The sequence below is a fragment of the Egretta garzetta genome, unplaced genomic scaffold (assembly GCF_000687185.1).
Source record: "Egretta garzetta isolate BGI_Z169 unplaced genomic scaffold, ASM68718v1 scaffold51, whole genome shotgun sequence".
Taxonomy (NCBI): Eukaryota; Metazoa; Chordata; class Aves; order Pelecaniformes; family Ardeidae; genus Egretta; species Egretta garzetta.
This window is the reverse complement of record NW_009258549.1, coordinates 1,539,680-1,561,524: the sequence shown is the minus strand read 5'-3', so window position 1 is coordinate 1,561,524 and position 21,845 is coordinate 1,539,680. Positions and strand designations below refer to the sequence as shown.

Below are 21,845 nucleotides of genomic sequence, written 5' to 3'. Positions count from 1 at the left end.
TTTCCATGGTAACTATACACAATGCTGGCGATGGTACGAGTTGGCGGTAAGTGAAACAAAAGCGCTAGAGAAGAAGCTTTTTTTTTTTTTTAAATTTTTCTTAAAATTACAAAAAACGAAATTAAATAAGAAAGAAAAAAATCCATCTGCCATCTCACATTAACACTACGAAATGTGATTTGACTTGTTGTCCCCACCCACCTCCTTCCCCCTTCTCCCCCTTTTATTTTCAATGCTGTTGAGTAATGCCGCCTGGATTTTGGATGTACATATCGTTTTGTAGCAGTCTGAGCTGTTTGATTACTGACTTCATGGTGATTTCCCCTTGCACATCTTACTCAGAGTTACTGAACTCCAGTTTGGCTGGTTTTTATTAATGCACCCATCTCCTCTCTCTCCTGCCCCTTCTTTCTGCTGCTCTCTGAGCCCTGTTTGTAGCTGTTACTGTTTGTTTCCTTTCTTTCTTTCTTTCTCTCTCTCTCTCCCCCCCCTCCCCAGTTTATTTCTTTACTCGGTTAAATGCAGCTGTTGGTCTCTTTGCTGACTGGTGGTTTCTGATCGGTTCTGGCAATTTTTCCTTTAAGTGCTTGTGTTGCACTTTGCTGTAGCAGCTGATTTCAGGCACTCGCTCCATCTTAATGATTGTCTGTGAGACCCTATCTCCTCCCTCCTCCCCTCCCCACCCTCTGAATCAATTGTGGTGTTTTTTTTTTTTCTTTCTTTTATCTGTGTGTGTTTAACTGCATGCTCTCAGTCTCATCATTGTTGTTTCCCATTCTTTCTTTTTAAATGTGTAATGTTTCTATTGTTTTGGGGCTGAAACGAGAGTAAATGTAGCTCCAGACTCCCCACCCTGCGTACGCTCACCATCCATAAGTCTCAAGGGCCCAAGGCAGCTTCTATTTTTATATCTTTTTTTTTTTTTTTTTTTTTTCCCCCTCTTCACTCTGGCCTCAATTCCCGTTTGGCATGGGTTTTGATAAATCGTTGATGTTGTATAAGGACTTCACCCTCCTTGCAAGAACTTTGAGGCTGTCTGACACGGGGCTGCAGTAACTTGGCTTCCAAACTGGTCCATCTTTTCTTTATCAGCACTATCTCTGTGGTAACACCCCACTTGCTTGAGCAATCAAAATGCTTGGAACTACGCAGAGCTCTGTAAAGAGGGTGGAGGGCACAATAAAACCAAAAAAAGACACAGGTCTACTGCTCTGTTGTTTGTTGTTTTTTTTTTTTTCTTTTTGCTCCATGTGACAAGTGAAAAAAATAATCTGGAAAAAGATTTGAAAACGATGGGGAGGACATCAGTGAGCATAGACCATCCAAATGCTCGGTGATGTTCTAGAAATCTCCTCAAGCCTTGGGAGTTCAAATCTAAAGCTGGTGGACTCCAGGCTACCTTTTTCTATCTAAGAAGCATGCCTGCCAGCGCCACGCTGGGCCCCAGTCCCTGTGGTGAGCTTGAGAAACAAGTCAGCTTGTGCATCACCTGGTTCGGTTCCCCTGCCCTAGGCTGCAGAAATTATTGCTACCTCTCGGACAGAACCTGGGCAAAACCTCCAGAGTTTTGGCCTTTTGATCAATGAGCTGAGAATAAGAACACGACAAGGGGTGGCAGGGCGGCGGAGAATCTGCACTTTACTCTCGTTGGCCTTTTGTTTAATGCATAATTTTAAAGTGCCATGTTTAGCTGTAACTTTTATAATTAAATGGCAACTATTAAAAGTAATTTAAAGATTGCATTCTTGTAAAATTAGTTTAATTTTTTTTTTTTTTTTGCTCAGAGAAGTTATATTGTGTGTGTGTGTGGTATCTGAGAGTTTTCCATCGTTTTCCCTAATGTCCTATGCTTCCTTCCCTCTCCTCCCCCTCCCCTTTCTTACTTTTAGGTTAACAACGCCACAGCACGAGTGATGACCAATAAGAAGATGGTCACACCTTACGCAAATGGTAAGAGAGACTGTACTAATGATGAGCTGAAAGGTTTGAAGGAAGACAAAAGCTTCCTAGTGAGGGAAAAGGCACGGCCTCTCCTCAGGACCAAAAAAACCCCAACAAAACCCCAAAGAAACCAACAAAAAAAGCACAAACCCTAATTTACAGCGTTATTCTTTGGTATAATTCCGAAGCGTTTATGGAAGAATACCATATTATAGATGGAGAAGTGGGGACTGAGGAGTAGTGATGTGCCCAAGGTGGCCAAGCTAGGAAAAGAAGCCAAGGACCCATGGATTTCCTACTACTGCTGGAAGCTGATGTGGGATGTGCACAGTGGGATGTGCACTACTCCTGGGTCTCGCTGCCATCAGGTAGATACCTAAATATGAGTGCAGAAGCATAACTTAAGGATACATAATTGGATATATCTCAGTTCAGGTTCTAACTGTAAAAGTACAGCTGTCCCCAAGCAGCCGGGAAAACAGAAGCATCGTGCTGCTTGTTTGCTCACTTTTTGTTACAGACCATGCCTGTGTTTAGTCATTTTCCAGCGAACCTGAATAGAGAAAGACCAAGTTGTTTGGGTAATGAAGAATCCTGTTTCATCAGGATATCTTGGTGGTTCTGCCTGTGCCGTAAGTTTATTGCATAGGCATATATAGCATAAAAAGTCGTTCTTCTCCTGACAGAAACTGAATGCAGCTTTGATACAGATTTTTGAATCTGTGTCTTTGTCCTGAAACAGGCAGAAAAATTCTTTTTGGTCTGAAAATGTTCCTCAACAGCTTCAACAAGGCAGGAGGCTGCATATAGGTAGCTGCTAGTGTGAGAATCTGTTTGCATACAACGTAAGACTTGGAAGTCAGAAGATGCGAACTTTATTTGTGGCTCTGCTGCTGAGCTGTTGTGGGGCTCTTGGCAAATAAATCTTTTTCTGGTTACAGAACCGGGGAAATAGGGGCAGGCAGAAAAGCTGGGATTCTGAGTCTCGGTGTCTGAAAGGAACTGGGAGATTTAGTAGTAAAAGGCAACGCAGCCATGTTATGTTGTCCTGAAAACAAGGGCAGAAAATGCGTATGACTATTTGGTAACAAAACTTGGCTTACCTGTGAAACCCTGGTAGCAGGCAGGAATATTTTGCTTTCGCAGCCAGCAATTTAAAGCCAGCTTCAAAGCTACGCAAAGGTACTTAGCATTAGGCCAGGCTTAAGGCATGCTGACGAGTGGTCATATGACTGTTACTGAATTTGAGGGTTGGTCCCGGTCCTCTCATTGCCACCGCTCACTTGTGTGTTTTGCCATGGAGGTGGGCAGCACAGCAGCAGCGTGCCCAGTCCTGCGGAGGGAGCCTGCATTGCATCTCCCGTTGATACTCTGCCAGCAGATGGAGGGGTGGTGTTGATGGGCTGCAGTTCACAGAGTTGTTCATACGGTTCCTAGGCTGGTTAGAGGTGATAAGGCGCAGTAAGTGCATCAGGACTCCAAGACAGAGGAAGGGTCTGGCTTTATTTAAATAAAGACACCAGTGTGACTGCTAGCTGAACAGCTGAGATCTTTCCTGCAAGGAGTGCTTTGTGGAAGCCAGCCCAGAGTGTGATGTTAGCTTTACACTGCTTGCTTCTCTTCCCCAGATGGAAAGGTGGGGGGCGACGACAGATGTGTTTCTAGATCTGACTGGGAAATGCGTTCCTCCTCATACCCCAGCAGTGACTTCCTTAGGCGCTATTCTCATGTAGGTTTTATGTGGATGATTTGCAGTTCTTGCCAGTTACCCAGATGATATTAAAATACATTCCCTGGGAAGGCTTTCACCTGAAAAGCAGCATAAAGAAGACGGGCAATACTAAAAACATACTAAAGTAACACAGAGAGGAGAAAATGTGAGCTGCTTTTCTGCACCATAGTCGTGTAATTCAGTGAGTGAGGAAATTCAGACACTGGTGTTTTTTTAGCAGATCTCTAGCAAGTAAGACAGAAGGGCGTTTTGAGGATTTAAGGCTATAAATTGACTTTCCTGGGATGATAGTCTGGGCCGGTGGCTCTAGAGAGGTTTTGGATTTGCAGCATTCCTGGTGAAAGCAGGGAGGAGCTGGCGGCCAGCAAGGTTCATGCAGGGAACGCAGGGTTGCAGGGTGCTCCTGGCAAATATGCATATAAGGTAGTTGGCATTCCCTCAGCGGAGCCTCTGCCGTGCTGCGGATCAGCTGATGTTTTGCTGTTCCCTCTGATACAGCGACCTGTACCTAGAACTTGACATTAGAAAAAGGCAGTTGGCCTCCATCTACACCAAGGGGGATTGAGGCAAAGCAGAAATTGGAAAGAGCTGTGCATGTGAAGCTGGGGCGCACGCAAAAGACCGTTCCCCCTACCCACGCTGCCCGCTCCTTCTCTTGGTGTAGATTTTGGCATTCACTGCAGTCTTTGTTGTTTCAGGTTGGAAGTTGAGTCCTGTGGTTGGAGCGGTGTACGGCCCTGAGTTATATGCAGGTAGAGCCTAAGTAGACACTTCCACTTCTGCCATTTAACTGCAGTGGTGTTTGTTTATGTTCTCAATCTGCTGTTTCTTTATAACCTTTTTACGTTTGTTTTGTTTTTTTTATTCTTTTTAAAATTAAATTAGCGTCCAGCTTTCAAGCAGATGTCTCGCTGGGCAATGACGCCGCAGTGCCCCTGTCAGGAAGGGGGGGTATTAACACTTACATTCCTTTAATCAGTAAGTAGCCCCCGTTGGCCCCTGTGTTGTTACTGTGCTTGAGTTAATGATGACCTTGTTACCCTTCTTCTCTCCAGTCTGTATAATATATACTTGAAAGGATGGGTCTCACTGGGAATGAGTTTACCTTGAGCCAAAATATACTGTGCTGTGGCTGTAACTTGTTCATCGGCAGCGCGTTTCTGTACTGGTGAATGGGTCTCTCCAAGCGATGAGGAGGCTGCAGAACAAGGGGAGGGTGTGCGTGAGGAATAGGCTGTTCCCTTGCCCCCCTCCCCCTTTTGAAATCAAAGAAACCAAACAGACAAATCCCTAAAGTACATATTATACACGCTGCTAAACCACGAGTCTGCAGGGCCCCCAGTGGCATGCACCTGGACGCACGTTGGGTTGGGGTTGCGCCCTGGGACTCCTTCCCTCTCGGTATCTGTTTATTACGTGTTTGCAGATGCCTCTGAAGTTTTACGTTATTTCATCACAAGCCAGTTTACTCCAGTGTAAAGTATAATAAAGAAGGCCCCGCTACATATGGAGCTAGGTATTGGTCATGCTTGTTAAATGAAGGTGGGCTCTCAGTAAACTGGCACTTTATGGGAAATTGCTGCTGCTGTTATATGGGCTATCTTGTCTTTCAGGCTTTAAAATGAACATACAGAGGATTGGGTGGCAAAGAGTGGGAGGGGAAAGGAGGGAAGAGACTGATGTAAGTTGGTTGACTTCAAGGGCCTCTTGACAAATTATTTTAAAGAGCCTCTGCAGTTTTGGAAGAGCCGCCTGCTATATTGATAGTAACTCTCTGCGCTTCTCGGACTCTAACCAGACTGCATGGCGGTGGGGGGATTTGTACCCTGTTTGTGGTGGGTGAGGCATGCCAAAGCATTAACCTCTTGCATGCCAAACCTCTTTGCAACCCCTCTTCCCCCAAAGGCCATGGTGTAGCAGGAAATATGTATCGGATGCTTGCTGGGTTATAAGCATGCCCCTCTGCAGGACTGATGCAAAATGTCCCACCGCTGTGGAGCTATTGTGTCACTTTGTTTGAAACAGATGGTTGTTCTCTGGGCAGGGGCTCCTTTTCACCCTCCACCTTGTCTGTCTTTCCAGTTCCAGGCTTCCCCTATCCAACTGCAGCCACCACAGCAGCCGCATTTCGGGGAGCCCATCTGAGGGGCCGAGGAAGGACAGTGTATGGGGCAGTCCGGGCGGTACCTCCCACAGCCATCCCTGCCTACCCAGGGTAAGCACTGGTCATGAGAGCAGAGTGCTCTGCACAACTGTGTCAAATAGCTGATTAGTTAACCAAAAAATAACTAAAATTGTCTGGATGGTGAGAGTCAGGATATTGCTAGTGCCAGAGCGTTCTGCACACTATGGCATCCAGTGGGGGCAAATCTAAATTTTTCCATGTTAACTGTTGACTGAAGCAATTTTCAGTACTTGCAACAGCTTAAAGCGCTGATGGATTCCTTCTTAGGATTTCTCAATTTGTCTACATGGTATTTGTCATCCATTGACCCAATTCATTATAGCGCTGCTGAGAAGGACGCAAAGAGAAAAGGTCTAAAATTTCCAAAAAGGTTCTGCTCTTTGCATTCCATTTGTGTTTTCATATCCAGGAATGAGGAATATTACCCATTACATTCATGCCTCACCATCTGGCACTAGGACACAAAAGAGCCAGTTACCCACAATGGATTTGCTTTCTTTGTTGGAGACGGTTTAAAAAGGTTTAAAACAAAGATTAATCAAGTCCATTAATTTAAAGGTGGGAGTGTTTGGGATATAGGGAGAACCAAAGTGCAGCATTCTTCTAACATGTCGTCTGAAGCAATGGTGAATGCGTAGCCTTAAGCATTCTTTGCCTTCTGACTTCTCACTAGTAATGCAGTGGAATAGATGCTGTTACAAGAGAGTATTCTGCTGTTTAAAAGTACAGGGAACTAGGTTTGTATGTGAGTTTTGGTTTGGGTTTTTGTTTGTTTAAGTGTGATGGAATGGCAGGTAAATCGGCAAACTGTCTTTTTTTTTTTTTTTTTTTTTTTTCTCCCCCTTTTTGATTTTGAGGATGCTTTATGCATATTGCCTGTCTCTGGAATTCTACTTGCCATATTTTTCAGGCAATGTTCTCAGAAAGATAGGCGTAGAAATGAATCTTCCAACACAGAGAAGTGGACTGACCCTTTTTTCCTTTAGACTAGCCCCAGAAGGAAGGTGGAATCCACACACACCAGTGCAAGGAGCTGGCCTGATACATGCTGGATAAGGTTTCAAATGCCTTCTGTAGGAGATTAAGTGGTGTGAGCTGCTCTGGCCCTCTCTTTTTAGAGTCTAGTCTGGTATTTAAAGTGGAGCTTAAGGAAGCAAGCTGCAGTGGTCATGTATCTGCCTAGCTTTGCTCTCCGGCAAATCTGGCAATGCTTGTATTTAATTCACCAGAAGACTTTAAATGAAACCTCTTGTCTGAATATGTTGGCCTTCCAAGCAGTGTTCCTGCTGGGTTTTCAGATTCACAACTTTTTGCCACTGCTCCTAGTTCATATTCTGTATCCTCTAACCATAGCCTCTGACCTTCAACTTGTCTGTCTGTTGCTCTAAAAATGACCCAGTCCATTTTTATTAGGAAATGCTCCACAGTGAAACAGAGAAGCAAAGCTGAGCTAAGTGCTGCCGTCTAGCAGAATGTGAAATAACTTGCACCAGGGAAGGGGGATGTGCTCTTCATCCCTTTAACAGCTGGAGCATTCCTAGCAAGAGGCTGTCACGAGTGGCTCACTGTGGGAGGGACTCTAGGCTTGTCTTTGATATAAATCCAGCCTGAGTCCCATATAAAAGGTTTATTTCTATTTGGAATATGGGCCAGGCTCCAATGGTTATCCCTTCCAAATACTGTCCCGTGACTGTGTTTACTTATGTTATGTTGAGTTTGTTTGACCCTGCTGACTGAGTTCTTGTCTTCATGGACAGCATACTACCCAGTAAACATTTGCAGGGCAGCAGTAAACAAGGCAGGTTCACAAATGGCCCAGAACTGTCCCTAGTCCCAAGCACTGGAATGTAATTAATTCTGGTGTTTATTGTCATCATAGTCTGAATCTCTACAAAGTATTTTGTAGAGGGAATTTGATTCCTTGTGGAATAATACAACATGTGCTATTCGGTTCCATGTTGCAGTAACCTGCAGAAGAGCCACCGCTCCATGTGGGCACTGTTGACCTCCGTGGTGTCAGGGGCAGGCACACATTCCTGACACGTTGTCCTGCATCAGTTGCTTTCCTCCTGGTCAGTGAGAAGATGACACCATAAGATCAGTCAGCAACATATGGGTGATCAAGGTGTAGTGAGTAATGTGGAAGATGACAGTAAAGTAAGCTGCAGGTTAACTCAAACCTGGTGGAAGGAATTGGTTTTCACAAACCTCAGTGGTGTTTAAGTTACAAAACTTAATGGTATCACTGCATTTGAGAGCTTAGCAGAATTCAAAAAATACAGAACGTAGATTAATAAAAGCTCATTGGAGTTGCCATACTGGATCAGTCCTGAGGCCCATTCAGGTTAGAGTAAATTTTTGACAGTGTCTAGTGCTAGATACTCCAGAGGAAGGTGCAAGAAATCATACAGTTCCTAGTAGTTTTAACATTTATTTCAAGAACTCAAACTAAGATTTACTAATGCATATGTGGAATGCACATACTTATGTATGGACATGGACGTTTATCCAGGGAAGGCTATTCATACCTTAGAAAGCAATTGCTCGGACCATTGGAGAGGATGTTAGATGGTCACCTGAGCCTGACCTCAGAATACAAATGCAACCTTCAATTTATAACCGAGGGGGTATCCAATAGAAGTAAGGAGACATTATAACCTCTGATATATAGCATGAGTAAAACCTGTACTGGAATACTGCCCTGATTTGTAGCGGCCGTGCTTTCTAAACAAGAATGCTGACCAATTACACTTCAGACGAAAAGCTGTAAGAACTAAGTCAGTCTGAAAGAAACTTGCCTGCTGTAAAACTCTCAAAACTAAATAAGCTTGATCAATTTTATTTCTCAAACTATAGGTTAGGCATTGACTTGTTCGTGGTCATTAAGTACCTATATGAAGTGTAGGCTTGCCATAGTAAAGAGTAATTTAGCCTAGGAGTGTAAATATAGAGAGGATTCGCTGACTTGAAGCCAAAAGTAGGTAAAAGTCAGACTAAATATAAGGCAGTAGGGAGCTCTGTGGGTTTGGAGTGGGTTTTTTTGGTTCCTTTTACAACAGAGTCAACTGTTGGTACACTTAAATGATATGATGGCTGCTTTACAAAACCAGCATATTTCCTTTTCTTGTGGATGTGTTCTAGCTCAGCTAGTGGGCTTTTTGCAGATGCTGCTGAGCTGCTGGGCTGCTTTATCCTTCTGGTCAGTCTACATAACCAGAATGGTCTCTGTGGTTCTCAAATGAAGGAATTCTCTCAGTTTTCGATAGCATTAAGAATCACAAATATGGATATTCTAGCATATAAATAAACCTTGCTAAATTTCAGCCCTGGCAGTTGGTGTCATTTAAGTCCTAACCAAAGGACAGATGGAGGATGCCCATGTGCTTTGCTGTTGGGACTCAAGAAGTCTTACCTGTCGTTAGTGTTCCTGCAAGTTTTCTCCGGAGAGCTGATGGTAGCATCTCTTGCTGACAAGATTCTAAGTTACAGGAACAGTGGCCTGATCCAATGTGGTAATGCTTATATTCGTCCAACTGTTTGTGTTTGGAATAACTGTTAAAACTGCTAACCTGTTCATAAACCAACAGTCACTTCCTCTGTCGTGCGTTTGCCTTTCCTGCAGGAGCAGGTGGAGTATCACTGCTAAAACACTCCTGGTCCTAGATAGAGAACCCAGCAATGTAAGTCACTGCCCCAGGAGCCAAATTCTTTGTTATGTGGTTGTAAAAAATTTAGCTTCAACAAAAATGATCTTATGGCCTGCTTCTCCCTGCTGAAGTGGCTCCCCTCTTCCTCTAACAAGGGTCTCTATCTTCATATCTGCTCCCAACGCTCTTGGAGACCGTAGTAACTCTGTCCTTTGGGAATGGAGTGTACTTTTCCTGGGAAAGACAGCAAGACTAAATTATTCAAGCAGTAGCTAACACTGCAACAGATTATTTTTATTTTATTTTATTTTATTTTTTAGTAATAGCATGCAGAATTTTGGCAAGATCTGCTGGGCTTTTTTGTGTGTGCGTGCCTTACAATAGGTGGGTGTCTGAGGGTGGCAGGCTCTTGGCAGCATTTCACATTCCATCTGATGAGTAAAAAATTATAATCAAAAGAAAAGCTAGTGTTCCATACCTTCTTTTTCCTTAATGCTACTGGTAAGTCATGCAAATCAGATCCACGAACATCACAGATGGGGGGGCTAATGCTTTTTAAAGCCTTGAGTGAGTTTGTGCGGAGCTATTCAGAAGACAAACCAGGAGAAAATTCCTCATTTTGAAGCACGAGCTGAACTCAAAACGGGTGGGGGGTATCCCCTCTCTTCCTTCCTCATCCCTCCCTGACCCCTATCCCCAGAGCAAGCTGCGTAGTCTTATGCTAGCGACTGCTCTGGTAAGAGTGGCTCTTTGGGAACCCCAGGCTCTGGTTTAACAGTTTTCCTGCTTGAAGTTCTGAGAGAAAGAAAACTATGGCTTAAAGCAGCAAAAGCACCATCCCATGGAAACCCTTCCAGTTGCTCCTCTCTGCTACGGAATAGGTGGTGACTACCAGGGACTCCCACTGCACCTTTCAATTCTCGGACCTTGGACCAGTCACCTAACCTTTTTAGCTCATTATCTCTGCTTGTGAAAGCAATGCATTGTGGGTATTTTTGGTTTTTTCTTTTTAATTACATTTCTCTGTGTTTACTTTGATCAGAATTGATTGACTTGTTTTCCTGAGGTGTTGCATTGGTTCTTTAAGATGCTGAATAATAATACTTTGCATGCTTGTGTGATCAGCCAAATCTTATCGCATGTCTAATGTGCAGGGTAAAAGCAGGTGATGTATGGATGTCAGAAACAAAGTCATGCAGCCCTGTTGACGCTCGAAATACGTAATCATACACAACTCTCTGAAACGTACTTCTGATATTAGGTGACTCCAGCCCTTGTGGGATGCCTTCTGAGGGGCTCCTTGATTTCACAAGGCCACTTCATGAAGCCAATGTTTCCATGTGTTTAGGGGGTAACTAAAATCATTCCAGGAGAATAACCAGAGCGGAGGTTTCTAAATCCTTGTTTCTCTTCTTCAGGACATCAGATCTTTTTGAGTCTATTTTTATTGTACAAGATGGTGGTTCCCCTCCCTCTCTCCTTTGCATACTGTCTCCCCTTCTGCCCGCCCCTTCCCCCTTTGCATGCCATGGAAGATGACTTGGAGCCGTCTAGCGTGCGTGCGCACACACATTCTCTCGCTGATTTGCTCCTGCCAAAAGCCCAGGTTGTGGATTCATACATCACCTGCCTGTGTAAAACGCATGTGCATGCTGCCGTCCTCAATAACCGGAATGTGTTTTCTGTTCTTTTGTTTTTTGTTTTTTGTTTTTTTGTTTTTGTGTGGATTTTCTGCAGTGTGGTTTACCAGGACGGATTTTACGGTGCTGACCTCTATGTAAGTACACACACCGGAGCCTTCTCGACCCCAACCCCTGACAAGCCAGCCTTTTTTTTTTATTTATTTATTTTGGTTTGTTTGTTTGGTTTGGTTTGGTTTTTTTTAAAATATCATTTACTTTTAATTTTCTTCTTCCTTGTGGATATATATATTTATATATTTAGGAATGCAAGCATGCTTCTCTGTCACTGCGCTTGCCCCTGGGTGCAAGACCTAAGCCTTTGGGTTTCCTGATCATTGCCAGGGTCAGTTTACTGGGTGTCCTGTCCCCCACATGCACACTGCTACTAATAAACCTGAGAGATGATTAGCAAATTAAAATTTCTCTCAACACTTCTCTCGTTTACATAATTTGGATATAAAAATAACAGGACTGGTTTAGCCTCAGACCTACCCTTTCCTTCTCCCCCTCCGCCCTCCCCTTTCTCTCCCCTCTTGGGGCCCTTTCAGGTTTGATTTGTGCAGCCCACACTAAACTGAGCAAGAGCTGTATGTTTAAAAATGTTCATGTGCCACTGGGATGCGGAGAATTATCCCTTTGGGGAAGACACTGGGACTGATTAAAAATGGAGACTGAGATGCTAGAGTGAAAACTGACATCTCATTTTGCTGGTAGAAATGGTACCTAAATAGGCTAGATTCTCTTGCCTCTTTGGGGAATTGTGAAGTACAAATATGTGGAGATGTTCGGTTAGAAGAGTCAGCAGCCTCCTCCTGTCTGGGAATTAGCTCTGATACCATGGGAGGCTTTGTCCTGTCATTGTCTTTGTCCTACCCAGCCAGTCTGTATTGCAAACCTCCAGGGCATCTGTGTGGCAGGTCGTGGACGGAGGGACTCTGGCCAGTGAGAAAAGCTCTCCAATGGAGAGCTGTTGCAGAGCAGCTATGGTAGGAATACGCCTTTCAAAGCCAACATGTTCAGGTCTGCTACTGCCATTGCAACTTGTGGCCTGCCTAGCTCTAGCATAGTTCCTTTTCATGGTATTGTAGGTAATAGCGCTTTGGAGCTGGAGAAGTTTTGTATTGGGTAGTGGCACAGTTGTCAGCGTGGATTTCATGTCCCCGCTCCTTTGAAGGTCCTACTCCTGCCATTTCTAAAGAGGACCCTGGGGTTAGACTCAAGATAATGAATGGAATTAGCTTTTGGATTCTGTTGGCTTATATGGAGGGTCAAGTCCTGTAATGGCACTTTTCCCAACACAGTTACAGCACTTGGAAGACATGCTCTCTGAGCAGAGATATTGGGTGCATTTCCTCATTCTTACATATACTATCGTGTGCGCAGTCCTTTAAAAAAAATGATCTGCCTAGTCAAGTGTTCCTTTACAAAACTGTGTCAAGGACTACAGAGAGTTCTGGGTTTTCCTGCCTCACTCCTAAAACACCAGCTTTACAGACCACTGACTTTCCTACAGCAAGTAAGCAAGCAACTGAGCAGTGCTTGGTGCCTCTTCCCTCAGAGTATGGTGTATTAGAGGCTGTCATATTGAAAGGGAAGACTGGCCAGGGTTGCTCCTTATTTCTTTTGAGAAGGCTCCTTCAGACCTTCCATTGCAGGTGGGGAGGAGAGGCTTATTTAACATGTTTGAAGGACAGAGATTTCAGTAATGAAGCAGCCCCGTAACCACTTGGTGCTGCAGTGCACTAGCATCATGTAACACAAAACCAAGCCCCCAAGTCAGATTGGAACCATTAGGTGGGCTCCCGACAACTTTGCTGTTGGTGGCTCCGGTCTCGCTGTCAGAAAGCAGGGCTATAGAAGAGGGGATTCATCAAGATAGATGGTGGTGCTTTTTCCTATCTTATTGCTGCCCAGAGCCCTCCTATGGAGCTTGGGGGAAAAAGTAATTATAATCCAAACCCGAAGTTACCCTTCTAAACAGTTTGCTTGGCACAGGTGGAATGATGAGAGTGTCCCTGTGCTTTTCGCTGCAGTGCTTACATCCCTCTGGTTGCTGCAAAAGGTTTGTCCAGGTTGTGGAAGGGATGGCAGAAGGTAGCTCTATTTAGGATGAGGGCAGAAAGTTAAACTGAGGTTCCCTTAGGTCTTCGAAGTCCCTAGGGTTGTGTAAAGGAAGGGTGGAAAGGAGCTGAGCTGGCAGGGAGTGGTTAGTGGTAGGCAAGATGAAGGGGAAGTGTCCCAAGTTTGGGCTGCTTTTTCTGCATACGTGTTATGCACCAATTTATCATTTTCCTCCTCCTCCTCTTCCTCACTCCTTTTTTCTTTCCTGGGGCAACCATCCTGCTAGCCATTTCTTCTGTGAAGAAGGCATTCCATCTCTTGTTGGATGCATCCCACTCTGGCAAGACACCTGAATTCATAAAACAACCTGCCCCAGGATGCAGAGGGCTTCATTTCGGATCATAAGAAAGGTTATCTTTCTTCTACAATGGGGTCAATCTGGGTGGTGGGGGGGAAACCCAAATAAATCCACCTGTGCGAAGACCGCTCCTGCCTGTGAAAAGCGTGCTTGCATCCACTGGAAAGAAAAGGCTGGTGTGCCCCGCCGTGGGCTGTTTGTATGATTGTTTCTTTCCACAGCTGTGTTTTTTTGAACTGCTCTTCCTGTGTTCTGTTATAGAATAGTCTTACAGGAACCAATCATTAGCGCTAAAATACCTCAGGTAGGAGTGCCAGTGTGACCTGCCAACCGATCAGATTGTGGATTGCAGTGGAAAAAACTGAATTATACTAACCATTCCAGCACCACATTAGAGATGGGAACAGAGGCTTTTTTAGGGCAGCTCAGACTCATGTGTGATCCGAGCCCCCGCTATGTCAGGGCGGCGTGTGTCCAGATTTCACACCGAGTGGCATTTCATTCAATAAAAAAAAAAAAAAAAAAAAAAAAATTTCAATGGAAGGGTTAACAAGGTCATGCTTGTCCCATTACCATGTAGAAGCACCTGCTGCAATGGACACCGTTGTCCTGTCACCTCTTTTAATTCATTCATGCTCATTCCTGGTGCACATATGCCACCCTTCTAATACAGAAATACTGGGAACAGTTCTAGCCCTTTCTGCTTCTTAACTTCTGTTAAAGGGTAATTTGGGGGTGGAGAAGACGCACTTGACATATGACAAACAAAAGATCCTAAAATTGGGCTCGCTGCCTAAACCTGGCAGGTGGTGAAATGTACCTAACTGGTACCATGAGTTACCCATTTCTCCAGGGGTATGGGAATGCTTGTGTTTTAGTGGCATAAGGGCTCTTTGGAGTAAAGAGGGACCAGCAACGCACTTTGTGTGCCTGTCTAAAGCAGTGAGGGGAAAAAGGGAGGTTTGTGCCATAGGATACACTGACATAGTAAGCAGTAGTTTTGGATTTCCTTATGTTCTCGTTGGATTGATCACCTGAATATGGACCTGAAGAGTGGAAGAGAAGATGGACTTATTTTGAGCTGAACTGTATAGTCTTAAAAGTGCTCATTGATCTACATTAACATGCTCAGTAATTGGAATGCTGCTTTAGCTGGGATTGCAGCTTCCCGTATATGTTGTTTTGCCATGTTTGTCTTATTTCAGAGAATATATGACAATATTGGAAAAGCTATCATCTCATGTTAAAGAAGGAATTTAAAAAAAAAAAAAAAATATATTTCTTGCTTTGTTGATGAGCCAAGGAGGATAACGTCACAGAAAAGTCATTTCAAATTTGGGCTTTTGTGAATACCTGAGCAAATACGTTTGTTTGACAGTTGAGATGTATAGGCTCAAGCACTACACGTTCACATGGGGAAGGGGGTTTAGCACAGCCCCAGCAACAGGCAGGGATATCCAGAGAAAGAGAACTTGAATGAAGATAAGCAACATAGAGGGTTGTGTTCATCTCTCCCTTGCTCTCCAGACAATCCAAAAGGCTGTACCGGAAAGGACCAATCTTGATTTAGACAGTCCTTTTGGTTATTTACTGCCCAGTAAAAATGCATAAGCATTTTGCTTCGTTCCCCTGTTTCCTTGTAGATGCAGCATTTAAGCCATGCCTTTGATAGAAACATCTCTGACTTAACACCTTTGCAAGAAGCTCAGCCACACTCATTTCTTCTGAGACGAGGCTAAAGATTTTGAAAGCTGAACCTGGATGGATAAAACTGTCCCTGTGGAATCACTTCACTTAAATAGATGGAGTGGGAGTTTGCATGGCTGTCCTGGGTTTCAGGGACCATGCCACTCAGTGGTGTCTTCTGTTGCAGTTTGGCTGTGGCACTGGAGGAGTGTGGTACAGCTAGCAAGGGCTTTTTTTTTTGTTTTTTTGGGTTTTTTTAAATTATTATTTCTTTTATTGGGAAACACAGTTGTTCATGTTTGTTGAAGATGCTCTACTCTGTTATAGTTTATATTTACTAGAATGCCTGAAGTGAGTGGCATCAGAAGTCCCTAGGACCGTATAGCTGAGGTTACGGATGAGCTCTGCATGCCAGTTAAAGTTGTGCATGAACAGGAATAGCAGGAGAAAATAACTGGTGCGTTGGACAAGCTGAGCAGGGCTTTAGATGCATTGATGGAGTTATAGGTGGGTTATGGAGAAACAGGAGCATGAGCTGGGTGAGGCAACCTGCCCAGTGGCTTCTTTGCTCTGCACTGGTCCCAGAGCTTGGTGAAAGCATTGATGAAATAAGTAATAGTTGCAACTTCCCTCCTCTCTCCTTCACCCTGTTTTGGTGTATTTGGACCTGCTGGTCATGCTAAATACATCCCCGTGTCAGAAATCCCCCAGCTGTCCACACTCATTGCTCCTATGACAGGAACGTACCATGGCCATTATAATCCCCATTTTTGGTTTTGTTTGAAGTACACACAAGTAGAATTTCCAGACCGCTTTGAACTGAGTGGGTCTGCCCGTCCGTGTGTACCTCTATCCTGTGACTTTTTTTTTTTCTTTTTTTAAATTAACAGTAGCTTCGATTTTGCATCAGTGCATGGTTAAAAAGCTATACACATGTCAGCTATTTCTTAACTTCATTTCTCCAATGAATTATTTCTCCTGTTTTTTTTTTTTTGTTTGTTGTGCAGTTGACTGAAGAAATGTTAACATCCCGCTCTAAATCTCTCAGTGGAGTCTCTGTTCCCTTCTCTGATATAACAGATGGGTTATTGCTTGTTATAATTATTAACATTGTGGTGTGGGACAGGGCTAGGGTGGGAGCCATTTTGGGGGGCGAGGGCGGGAGGCTGCGGGAGTCATTAAGGTTGGAATGTTAACTCCAGTGGTGACTGACTGTTTCCGTAATAGCAGGTTGTTGTGGCTGCACGCTCTAGTACTTGAGGCTGTGTACTTCACTGAGCTTGTGGTAGAGCCTAGGGCGAACTGCTGTCCCAAGAGAATGCTGGGATGGATAGAACTAGCCAATATGAGTCTGAACGTGGTGACTTTGCTGGTTGTTCTAGCTCCAGATGTCAGCATGCTTAGTTTTTAATTTTGATTAATAAATGTTACGCCATTCCCCCTCCCACACCTGATTCCAACCCTTCTTTTCTTTTCTTCTTTTCTCTTTTTTTGTTTTGGTTTGGTTTGGTTTCGTTTTCCTTTATGAGAGACATGAGTTAAAAGAGAATTACATGATAACCCTTTTTGGTTTCAAACTGCATCTCACTGTCATGTTCAGAGTACGTGCCAGGCACATTTGAAATGGCTTCTGATCTGAAATGTGGCTGGCAAGCGAGGGGCAGAGTGGGAATCCACTGCGCTGAAGCCGGCAGCCCCGAGGAGGGTTGTGCCAGGCGACGAAGCCTCGTACGCCGTGCCCAAGTGTCACAGACCCCATCAAGAGTTCAGGAAACTCATAAGCTTAAGGGAGTACCACAGTGGCATTGGTATGAGGTTTTGCCTTAATTTAGTGAGGCCAATGAAGGTTTGATTTGGATTAAGGCTGCACCTCTTTCCTCTCATCTCCGTCATGTTTTGGAGGTGAGAGTAATGGTGGTGCAATGATGCCAAAACCAAGCTAAACCTCCCTAAACAATCAATCCAAAATGCAGGGATTGAAACAGCTAGGTGAGATTAAAAGGGCAAAACTGTAACGTGACATCTCTTTCAGGCAATGTGGTGATGTTTGAGGTGTAGATTTGTGCTGCTCTTTCTTCTGTTAACGAGAAGATTGAAGAGGCTGTGAGTTCCCTCTCCTCCAGCATAGGAAAGGGTCCCCAGACATGTTTTGGATAGCATGTTAGCCTTCGTGGGGCTAACACAAGCCCTACAAAAGCAACCCAAATTAATTTAAAATCGTTATTTCTAATTTAAAGGCTAACTAGCCCAAAACTGAGCACTGCTGAGCAAATACACAGTTCTGTAGTAGAGTTGATCCTGTACTCTTTGTTACATATATGCAAAAGATCTATAGGGAAGAAGTGGTAGAGGTATGTTGAGCTGTTTCTGGAGGTGAAGAGCTTAAGTCTGCTTTCTGGTCCTTCAAAGTCTGAAAGGTCAATTGGAGGGGGAAAGGAAAAAAAAAAAAAAAAGCCAGAAGCAATCTGGAATTTTCTGCTGTCGTTTATTGGCTCATTGTGTTGCTAGCAAATCAAAGCCACGGTTCATTTACCATTGCCCCCCCCTCAAGTCAACAAAAAAATGTGTTTGGAAGTGTACAGTAAAGATCGATCTAGCCTGGGCTTCAGAGCCCTCCTTGCTGCCTGCCGTGCAGCCTTTGCCCCTGGTCCGAAGGTGGCCGGCCTCCGTCCTTCATTACTGCAGGCTCTGCAGAGCTGCCTCTCCGAGCCAGGTCTTCCTCTGCCCCAAAAGCTCCTTGTGGGAGTTCCAGGAGGTGACCTGCGGGTCGTCTTCTGCATCAGGATTCACATTTTGCCAACCCAGCTGTAAGTACGTTTTTAGTAACTGCCTCTTATCAGCATCAGCATTTTAAAGACCTTTACTACAGGTGTGTAGCGTGGGCAGAAATGCAGCAGGGATACAGACTGTTCCTGCGTAATTTCCCCTGACCTGTTTCCTTCTTACAGGGAGGGAGGGGAGAACGGTCTGGTTGGTATCAATGCCAGTTTGCTTGTTGCCAGCCCTGAGGCCACCAGGGGCTGTGTTCTCTGACCATCTTTTCCTGATTGCTTTTTGGCTTCTTTGGCTATTGATACATGTACGCATCTGGACGAAATTAAATTCTAGCCTTTGGGGTTTCCTAAGCTTAAAAAAGAGAGGGGAAGAAAGCAGGAGTTCCTCTGAATGGTCCCCTTTCTAAAATACAGACTTCATAGAAAGCACCTACCTCTGATTTCCCCAGTGTAAGAGGAAGTGGACATAAAAACTACATTGCATGCAAGATTTCAGCACTCTTCTGGTTTTCAGTTCCTCCGTGCCAAATTTCATTTCCTGCAGGGATATAACCGTGTTCAGGCTTGCTTTAGTTTATTCCTTCTGCTAAACGGGGTAATGGAAGAGTCTCCCTGGTCCTTCTGAGGAAAGGAGTATACGTGAGTTAATGGGCAATGCTTGCGGTAGACATGACATGGGAGCTGATGCAGTTTGAAACACTTCCTCTCCTTGTGATGTGTGTGACTTTTTTTTTTTTTTCTATTATTATTTTTATTTTTTATGCTCTGTGTGGGTGGACAGGTATCTGTAAAGTCAGTTCTCTTCTCTCCTGCAGGGTGGATACGCAGCCTACAGATATGCACAGCCTGCTACTGCAACAGCAGCCACGGCCGCTGCGGCCGCTGCAGCAGCTTACAGCGATGGGTATGTAAGGGGGAGGCGTCCATGGGGTGAGCTTGCGGTGCTCAGGGATTCAGGGAGCACTGATCCATTACAGTACTTCTACTTCTTTCCCTGTTCCTTTGTCTTACTTGCACTCGCACGCGCACACATGCATGCACAACCCAACATGAAAGACCTGAATGCACGGTTTGTCTCTCTGCTCCCGGGCAGCGTTGCCCTCTGGTGTATGTGAGCTGGCACAAATCCTGGCCTCTTCCCTATCCCTGTGGTTCTCTGCACAAAGGAGGCAGTGTGGTTACAGCCTCAGAGCCAAAAGACCTGGCTTGCCTTGCCAGCTCCTTGCTCTGTGACTCTGCGCAGGTTGTTTAATCACTGGGTGCGTTTGTCTCCCCATCCATGCGGTAAAAATTGCTGAGCTCATACAGTACTCTAGGATGCTTTAACGTGCAGCTCTGTGTAGATACAAAGGATTATCATCATCAGAGTGCTTGCCTTAAGATTTTTTCATCTCCTGTGCAGTGAGGCCCCATTTTAATCCTAGCGCATGCGAGACCGTTAAAGTTTATACACCCCTCTCATCCTGGAGAATCCCTCACTGCTTTCCATTTAGCAGCTGTTACTGTGCCAGTAGCACTCGCGCCAGCAGTCACTCTCTTCCCAAATTCCATCACGCGAGGTAAGGGATGCACTAGCTGTCATTTCGAAGGTGCTGACCTCTTTCCTACAGGTCGAACTCATGGCTTCTGCCACATTCCTCCTTGCAGGCCGTTCTCTCGCCCATCTCATATGATGCATGGCAGCATGCCCATAGGATCTCTTTGAAGAGGAGCTGCCTGCGTGTGTGCGTGTGCATGTATGCATACATGTGTGTAGAAGGGCATGCTTCTTCCATTGCCTGTGGTCAGACAGACATTTCTCTGCCACTCCAAAGTGACTCTTTTTTTTTTTTTTTTTTTTTTTTTTTTTCGTCTTCGGCTCGGTCGGAATTTTTTTTTTTTTTTTTTTTTTTTTTTTTTTTTTTTTTTTTATATCTTTTCTCCCTCTCTTCAGTTATGGCAGGGTGTACACAGCAGATCCTTACCATGCCCTTGCCCCTGCCGCTAGCTACGGAGTTGGCGCTGTGGTAAGTGGGATTTTCTTTCTTGTGCTGTTTCTCGTTTCCAACAGGGGGAACAGCTGTTCACTGGGTATCAGGTAATGAGACTTCACGTAGAAATACTTTATTGTTGAGGAGGTCCTTAGCTGCAGCGCTGGGTTCCCAGTTGTTCTGCGTTTCGTGTTTGTGTGTGTGCACTAGGAAAGGAGCCAGGTTGTAGGAGACCAGTTATCTTGCGCATCACCTAATACAAAGGGGATGGGAGAGGAATGACCAGACTTGTCAGGAGCCAGAATGTCGTTGGTGACTCAGTAGAACTGTACCAAGGTGATACACAGAGCAAAAATCAGCAACAGAAATGCAAGACACCCTTTCTCGCCATTTTCATTGATTTTAAAGGATCGTGTCGCGTGTTGAGAAATCAGTTCTAGGAAGCAAGGGAATAAGTTGTTCTCATGACATCTTGCAGCAAAGCTGCTCTACTTGGTTCCCTCTTCCACTAGTGGAAGGATGCAGTGTCCTGCCTGCCAGCAGTAGTTACACAAGGGCAGGAGTGAGGTATGCTGGCATCAGGGGGGAGTGGAGCAGCTTGCTGAAAGCACATGCTCACCCATCTGCTTCTAGCCAGCGCAGTATCTGTGTTGTTGCAAAGGCTGCAACACAAATGTGTTCAGAGAAAAAGACACCTAAATATAGATACCTGCAGTGTAGCACCTCCGTTTGAGCCTCAGCTCATCATGTGGATTTTCTTCAGGGTCGATGAAGGAAAAGCAGGTACTTCTAGGACACCAGGTCATCATGTCTGTTTTAGACCTTTACCTTAAGGCGAGGTGAAGAGCATCCTAGAAGTCCTGGTCTCTGCTGTCTATAAAGATGGCCTGCTCAGCTGGCTCAGAGATTAGGACTCATGAGTCCCATCTCTGGTACTGAACTCCCTTTGACCAAGACTTGCCAAACTTCACCTCCAGCTGGCTGGTCATGAGCGTGTCCTCCTGACCCACGTCTTTGGTTTTGTCGGCAAGGTTCTCCTCTCTTGCTTCTTAGAGGTGCTAACGGTGGCGGGTCAGTGCCAGGACATGTCCGTTAGTCCTTCTGAGAGCATTCGGGTGCTGTCCTGAGTATTTCTTCACAGTTCACCTCCTAACAACCTCTTCTTCTCTCATTTAATTTCTACAGGCGAGTTTATACCGAGGTGGCTACAGCCGATTTGCCCCCTACTGAAGTGACGTGAGCCCCCTGCAAGTGGGACAGCCCCCCCAGTTCATGAGGCCTGGCTATTGCAATATTTACTAGTAGAGGAACTCTATAGCAAGATGAGGAGGAAAAACAAAAAACAAAAGAGAAAATACTTTTTTATACCTCACTATGTTCTTTGAATATGTATTTTTTTTTTCCTTTAAATTTCTGCCTTTAATTCTTTTGTTCCAAAGATTGTGCATTTTTTTGTTTTTTGTTTTCGTTTTTGGGGTTTTTTTAACTGTGGTAAAAATAATGCATTTCCGTGTCTGTATGTTGGTGCATAGCTTATCCTACCAATCACGGAAAAGGCGATTAGCGATAAGGAAAGCTGTTAGAAACCGATATCATGCAATTAATCAGGAACACGCAGACAGAGTTACTTCCCTGGGTCTGGTGCTTGGTGCCTGTGAGACAGGAGGACGTGAGGGAGAAGTCTCCACCTGCCGTGTTTCTGGTCTGCAGAAGGAAGCACTCTTTGGCTGTGGCTGGGACCTTAAAGCTGGTGGGAAATAGTCACTTACATTCAAAAATGGGGGAAATGCAGAGACTTTCCTCGTTTTT

At 44.7% G+C, this 21,845-nt stretch overlaps 1 protein-coding gene across 1 annotated transcript in view; it reads left to right on the top strand.

The window, feature by feature from the left end:
• RBFOX2 (RNA binding fox-1 homolog 2) overlaps positions 1-21,266 on the top strand; it is a 56,998-nt gene extending 35,732 nt beyond the window's left edge. Inside the window, exons 6-12 of the mRNA XM_035903228.1 lie at positions 1,890-1,950; positions 4,372-4,425; positions 5,756-5,888; positions 11,243-11,282; positions 18,882-18,970; positions 20,000-20,072; positions 21,222-21,266. Of these exons, the coding sequence (XP_035759121.1) occupies positions 1,890-1,950; positions 4,372-4,425; positions 5,756-5,888; positions 11,243-11,282; positions 18,882-18,970; positions 20,000-20,072; positions 21,222-21,266 (495 nt within the window). The remainder of the gene's footprint in view (positions 1-1,889; positions 1,951-4,371; positions 4,426-5,755; positions 5,889-11,242; positions 11,283-18,881; positions 18,971-19,999; positions 20,073-21,221) is intronic.
• The last annotated feature ends 579 nt before the right edge of the window (positions 21,267-21,845 follow it).